Source organism: Tetrao urogallus (genome assembly GCF_951394365.1).
Source record: "Tetrao urogallus genome assembly, chromosome: 2".
Lineage (NCBI taxonomy): Eukaryota > Metazoa > Chordata > Aves > Galliformes > Phasianidae > Tetrao > Tetrao urogallus.
Genome location: NC_136814.1, coordinates 66,449,717 through 66,456,326, shown reverse-complemented (window position 1 = coordinate 66,456,326; position 6,610 = coordinate 66,449,717). Strand labels below are relative to the sequence as shown.

The 6,610-nt window shown below is 43.4% G+C and overlaps 1 protein-coding gene across 1 annotated transcript in view; it reads left to right on the top strand.

Annotated features, from left to right (window-relative positions):
* The window catches only part of NR2E1 (nuclear receptor subfamily 2 group E member 1), a gene marked incomplete at both ends in the record, with an annotated part of 6,932 nt that extends 322 nt beyond the window's left edge, over window positions 1-6,610 (top strand). Inside the window, 4 exons of the mRNA XM_079550358.1 lie at window positions 3,229-3,325; window positions 3,711-3,860; window positions 4,115-4,220; window positions 6,448-6,610. Of these exons, the coding sequence (XP_079406484.1) occupies window positions 3,229-3,325; window positions 3,711-3,860; window positions 4,115-4,220; window positions 6,448-6,610 (516 nt within the window). The remainder of the gene's footprint in view (window positions 1-3,228; window positions 3,326-3,710; window positions 3,861-4,114; window positions 4,221-6,447) is intronic.

Below are 6,610 nucleotides of genomic sequence, written 5' to 3'. Positions count from 1 at the left end.
AAAAAGTAATCAGATAATTATAAAAAGGAAGGGGAGAATTCTACGCAAAACTCCAATCATAAAAGATGTTTAATAGTTTGATATGATTGAGCTAATTTCACAGACTTGTTGCTAGAAATGCCATGCCTCAGATGTTGCATGTACCAGACACAGAGGAACATGTATCAGGGGAACTAGTTGCTCTCCATAGATTCACGTTGCAAGATTTGCAGTACATGTGCAAGTATAGATTTTGAACTGAGCTTCTTAGGGAACACAGTTTTATGCTGAAGGGTACACCATCATAGTGTGTCGTAAAGCTAAGGTCTATTGAAAAGTCTTTTTTATAGCACCAGATCTTAAAACCTCTGTCTTCATAGCAGACTAACAAGCAGCTGCGATGCTGTCAGCGACTGAGTGTGTGAGAGGAGGCATGGGCAGGGCCCAGGAGGCTGCACAGGCCTTAAGCAACCACCCTCAGGAAGGCAGTGGTTTCACTGCAGTATGCTGGTTTCTACTATTGTCTTCTGCTGCTGTTATTCCTGTGCAGCATTGGATCTCAAGGAGCAGGCCCCACTACCAAGGAGGTGCAGTAAGCATGCTGCATCAGTACAACTGCAGGGTGCAGGAAGGTGCTGGGCCCATCTCTGGACCAGCAATGTCTGCAGCAACCAACAACATTCATGGGAAGCTCCTTAGGTGAAGGCTTCATTTGACATCATACGGATGCATTTTCCAGCAGGCCATCTCTGTGTGTGAGGTAGAAGGGATGCCTCCATTGCTGAGACCAGGCACGCCTCAACCAGCAAGGCCTGCTTTTCTGCCACCTGCCATCATTAACAACCCTCTGTCTGCTTCACCTTCAAGGCTAAAATGAGTGAACTACATATAAAAATCTCAGCCATTCTAGATCCTTATTCCCACTTGCTGTACCTCATTGCAAAATGTCTTCCTCAAAACTTCGAGCTGCTTGGGCCTTTTGCCACATGGGTCTCCTGTTGTGTTCAGGAAAGCTGGAGAAGAAATAACCCTGATTTTAATCACCTTATTTCACAAATAATCAGACCATTGATTTTTATAATAGTGCCGTTGCAGTATTTAATTGACAATGGCCCATCTATAAATGTCTGAATTTCTCTTTTTGTGTCCCTGACATCTGCTCGAGTAGAATCAGAAACCTTTTCCTGGATTTGCTCTTGCTTCTTGCTTTTCTGGAATGGGAACTACACTGTGACTCTGGGACTCCGGAACAGCCTGATCTTGAAAGGAAGGAAACAAGCAGAAGCTGATTTGCTGTCCAGACACAGGTCCGTGTCTGGACTCCTCTGACTGAAGCAGAGGCTGCTCCTCTCCCACCTCTTCAGAGCCTGTCACCCTGTTGTAGTGGAGCCACACAACCAAAACGCCGGCTCTGAGCTTGCTGGCCCGCACGCCTGCCCAGCTGCTCCACGAGACAGATCGGCCCAATGCAATAGAAAGCAAGAAAAGACCGTGCTAGAAAGATGAGATGGATTAAGAAGCAAAAACCGGTCCTTTAGAAAGCCTGGCTTTTTTGTTTCTTTGAAGGGCTGAGTATGACTTCAGCATGAATTACTTTAATTGATGGTTTTACAGACTTATGCATAGGCATGAAGAAAGCCTCAGCCATCGGAATAGTCTCTTATTTCTGAAGTCCTCTGACTTTAGAGGCTCAGTGGGAAAGAACATATGAAATTGATATCTTCCAGGAACCACCATTCACTACCATTGTATCTGCATGAATGAATGACAAAAAACGTATTACAAAAACAAATGAAAGGCTGGCAAATCATTTCCTATGTCATACAGAAACCTGTATACCCATCAGGATTACCTGGAGGAGGGGCTGGGGCAGGCAGACTGCAGCATTTCCAAGGCTCAAGGGCAGGTTTTCTTGCTCTGGCTGGAGCTGAGATTGGTGCTGTGCCTAGACTCCCCCCGCATAAAATGATCTGGGCAGCTTCTAGCATTGTCAATGAAATTATTTCAAACAAATTATATGTAACCAGAGACAACATGCTTTTCAGTCACAATTTCCTTAACCAAGTTATGTAGAAGTTCTACAAAGTACATAGCACACTGAAGTCTTAAGACTATAGCAACAAGCTTATGAGAGCTCTTCTCATTCTGTTCTGAGCAGGGTGGTTTAAAACTCTCAGTGCTGTTAGGGCACTTAGATAAGGGATTCATTTTTAGTGCATGTTTTCTGTATCATCTATTACTTTCATATATCTAATTCCAAGGAAAACATTCATTTGGTATGAGGTATTTCTTTCTCAGAATTTTCTAGACTTCATATGCCTTCTTTTCTATCTCCCTGCTGCTATTTTCAGGGACCACAACAATATTATTGTGGTTTGCTCTTTTTTGCCGTGCATTCTGCACAGTCTGTTTTCACTGAATGAAGCCATGGGATGACCCCTTCTGAGCCCACTACAATCTCACCTCTCCACATCTCTCCCAGCATACAGAGAGACAGGAAGTCCCCCAGCATGTCCCTTAGGCTGGGTCAGGGAGCTAACAAATGTCAGTTGAATTGGGACCCTCCAAACCCCTCCTAAGATTTGGTCTGGGCCAATAACCCTTAGATGCTCTCAGTACTGGCTTTGCCATATGCATTATCAGGAGTCACATCTCCTCATATGCACCAGTGCCTCTCCACGGAAATAGATGGCATTGCCTCCAGAGAAAAACACATCATTTGTAAAGCCAGACAATGTACAAAAATTGCAGGGAAGTAGCAATGCTGACAGCATAGCTGCTCGAATGCTGAGTTCAGAGCCCACTGCCCTGCTGATGGCTGTTAGGAAGAGCTGAAAATCCCCAGAGAACGGGAGGAAAGCACTCTTCCAATCTGTACTAGGACAGTTGTACGTGCCCATGGAGAGCAGGAGAAAGCCCACGCTGCCAGGAGTTGTGCTGAAAAACATAGGCAAGCGCTCAGGTCAAGTGCAAGCTCTCAGGGGCAGGACTTCTCACTCTCCTTTCTCTTCCCTTTTGGTCTACAACACAGTGCATAGTGAGCCAACACCAAGTGATTTTCTACAACGCATAGTCTCATTTCCAGACACCTTCTCTAAAAGCTAAGAGAAGAACTAACAGATTCGGTGGGGAAAATACCATGACAAGCATTTAAAGCAGTTTTTAAAATAACAGAAATTTACATATTTAAATTGTTTGTAAATCTATAAATTATACACTATGTTATATTGTACATCTATTGTATGACAGCTGATGCTTTTGGAAGATGCTTGGAGAGAACTGTTTGTTCTAGGAATAGCACAATGGGCCATTCCAGTTGATGCTAACACTCTACTGGCTGTATCTGGTAAGAATTGCACAATTTAATGACTTTGTTACAAAAATTACCATAAAAATACATTACTGAAAAAAGAACAACATGTAAAGAATAACAAATCCCTACTGAACAATAGAGCATACCTGTCATTTATAAATCTATATTTAAATGCAAATAATGTTGTTTTGTTGTATTCATGACTGCTTGCATTGTCATTTAAATGCAAATTACTGTGTTTGTTATCATCCAAGAGAAGATTTTATATTAACTTTCATACAATATAGTCAGTTTACATGGAACCAGATAGACAAGTGTGACAATAGAATGGACATCGATACGCAGGATTTTGTCAGAAATCAGTATAAAATAAAGCAAATGCATTTAATATTATTTATTTCATCTGTTTCTGTTTCAGGCATGAACGGTGACAATACAGATTCTCAGAAGCTGAATAAAATTATTTCAGAAATACAGGCTTTACAGGAGGTTGTGGCTAGATTTAGACAACTCCGTTTAGATGCTACTGAATTTGCCTGTCTCAAATGCATCGTCACTTTCAAAGCTGGTAAGCAGAAGTCACCTCACACCTGTCTGGCCCGATAGCTTCGAAGTTGCCACGTAAAAGTGAAAATGATGTTTTAAACCACACGTAGCACCGCACCACCCCATTGCTTCCTGGTATGGAATTCCAATAGTCAGTGCTGTGCTTTGAAAGGCCGGCAGTGGAGCACTGGGGAACTAGTGAGACTGCTTAATGTACATAGGTAATGCCAGCTGATCTGTCTTGACCCCACTGAGCTGTAACCATCTGCTTTCCAGTGCCGACACACAGCGGGTCCGAGCTGAGGAGCTTCCGGAATGCCGCTGCCATCGCCGCCCTCCAGGACGAGGCCCAGCTCACCCTGAACAGCTACATCCATACCAGGTCAGCTCCGTCCAATCCCTCCCGCAGCTGCAGGGGTGACATCCTGCTCGTGCTGTGGCAGAGAGGACACAACCACCCAGGTTTTTACAGCAGCCGGCCTCCCGGAATTAGGCATTTCCCAAGGAAATGAGAAAGGTGTTTATTCAGACAAATGCAAAATGGGAGGAGAGATTTTCCTCTGAGAAGTGATAGTGCTGTGGGGCGTTTTGCATTCTCAAAGGCTGGATTTCCTCCACCTTCTATTCTGTTAAGTAATGCTAACAGTGACGCTTAACATCATGCCTTATGGCAGAGTAAGTGCTTTTCATCCAGGATCTCCAGTACACTTCCCCATGTCATTTCCCCCATTTTGCAGAAAGAAATTAAGAAACAAAGAAGCTAAGCGACTCTTCCCAGATAAAATGAAAAAAGTAAATTTGTGAAACTCATCTTTGTGTCAGAGCAGAGTGATGAGAATCAGTTTCAGAAGAAAAAAATCACCTGTCTCACCTAGTGTAGGTTTCCTAGGGCACAGCAATCTTAAAACCTGCTGTACAAGCTGTAGCTGGCATCCCACAAATTGTACAGGGCTAAACCCAGGAATGGGTTACATATGTTATACAAAATGCAAATCCCCACTCTAACACGTGGCTGAAGGGACGAGCAGAATGAGCAGCCTCCTGCCATGGAACTGTACATAGAGGAGGGGCAGGGAGAACCAAAAGAGTACACCCTCTGCATCAACTTTCCCGGCTGGATCAGGATGCCCGGGGAGAGCTGCAGCAGGTCCTGTGAAGTCCACATCATAGCCCATGCAGTAGAGACCCATGAGATCAGCACAGTGGGAGACGAAGTGGTGGAAGAGGCTCTTTTATGCTGTTTTTGTTTCTGAAACTTTCATCTGCTCTAACAGCAGTTCTGCATAGCAGAAGTCAACTCCATGTTAGAGAATAGTTGGCAGCAGTCTTTGAAGCACTTTTGTTTAGCCCAAAGGCAATGTCCTGCCCTGCAGATGGGAGCAAAAACACAAATTCTGTCCAGTTCTGGCTAGTTCAGAGCAAAAAGAATCACCAGTGCACAGCAACCTGTTCCTGTTCTCACAGGAGGCCTTTCCCACGGAGAGTGCTCCCTGGAGACTCTGAGTGAGCCAGGGCTTGTTGGAGAGAAAAGCCAGGGAAACATATTGTCACACTGCCATGTTTTCCATTCCAGGCATGGTGACATCTCCATTACATTTTTGCACTATAGGAAATATAAAGCTAAAGAGAATCTTTTATAAAAGATTACTTTTCTCAAAGAAACTGCAGCAAATAATGCAGTGAAAGGCTGCCTGTATTCTGAGTAATGCCTACTTGCTCAACAACCTCATCTTCCCAGGTCAGGAAATCAAAGCTTCTGCAGCTTTTCTAGAAAAGGAGAAATCCTGGCTCTGCTATCAGAACTGTCACACTGACTCCAATGGCTTTCACCTCCTGCTTCACCCTCAGTCTTGAGCGTACCTTCCTGTCAGTGTTAGAGTACTGCTGCCCTTCGATTGCAGCGGGGGCAGCTGCACTCAGCAGGGTGCAAAGGAAGGCGGCCTGGAGAAATGTTTCTTCATGGATCTATTTCTGCTTATAGGAAAACCACTGCTACACACAGACTTGAGAATTACACTAGTGTGAAGTCAGTGTAAGCACAAGTAGAATACATATCTTGGGTTATATTAGCTTCAAAAGCTGTGAGAAAGAATGGGAAATATCCTATTATGCAAATACATTACCTGGGGACAAAACACAGGTTCTTTAATCAAAAAAATTCTTTCAAAATGTCAATTGTTATTAAACGTATAAGGCAATCAGGAGGCAAAATGATTACCATGACAATCCAGCTAAGTTTAAATTGCACTTTAAATGACAGGGTATTTATTATAGGTCAAGCTCGTCCCTGAACTGCATCAAGAACATAGCTGTTGTCGGAGGGACTAGGCAGAGCAGATCCTATATCTATATTGCTACTACTCTGAGGAAATAAACAAGGGAGCTAATCAAAACTCAGGGACCTTGCTCTATATTCTGCTAACCTCCATTAAGAGAGTTTTCCTTGGGGTCAGCCTTCTTGTTCATGTGAGTACAAAGCAGGGGTTTAGCACAGGTAGCACCCATCTGTACAGTTCACTGAATATTGGTCTCCTCTATAACATAAAAGATTTTCTTTGGAGAAACATCAAAAAACTTCACTAATCTTTTTTTTCCTCTCTCCTTTCCAGGTACCCTACACAACCCTGTCGTTTCGGAAAACTTTTATTGCTTCTACCAGCTTTACGTTCCATTAGTCCATCTACAATAGAAGAAGTGTTTTTCAAAAAGACCATTGGGAATGTACCAATCACAAGACTGCTTTCAGATATGTACAAATCCAGTGACATATAA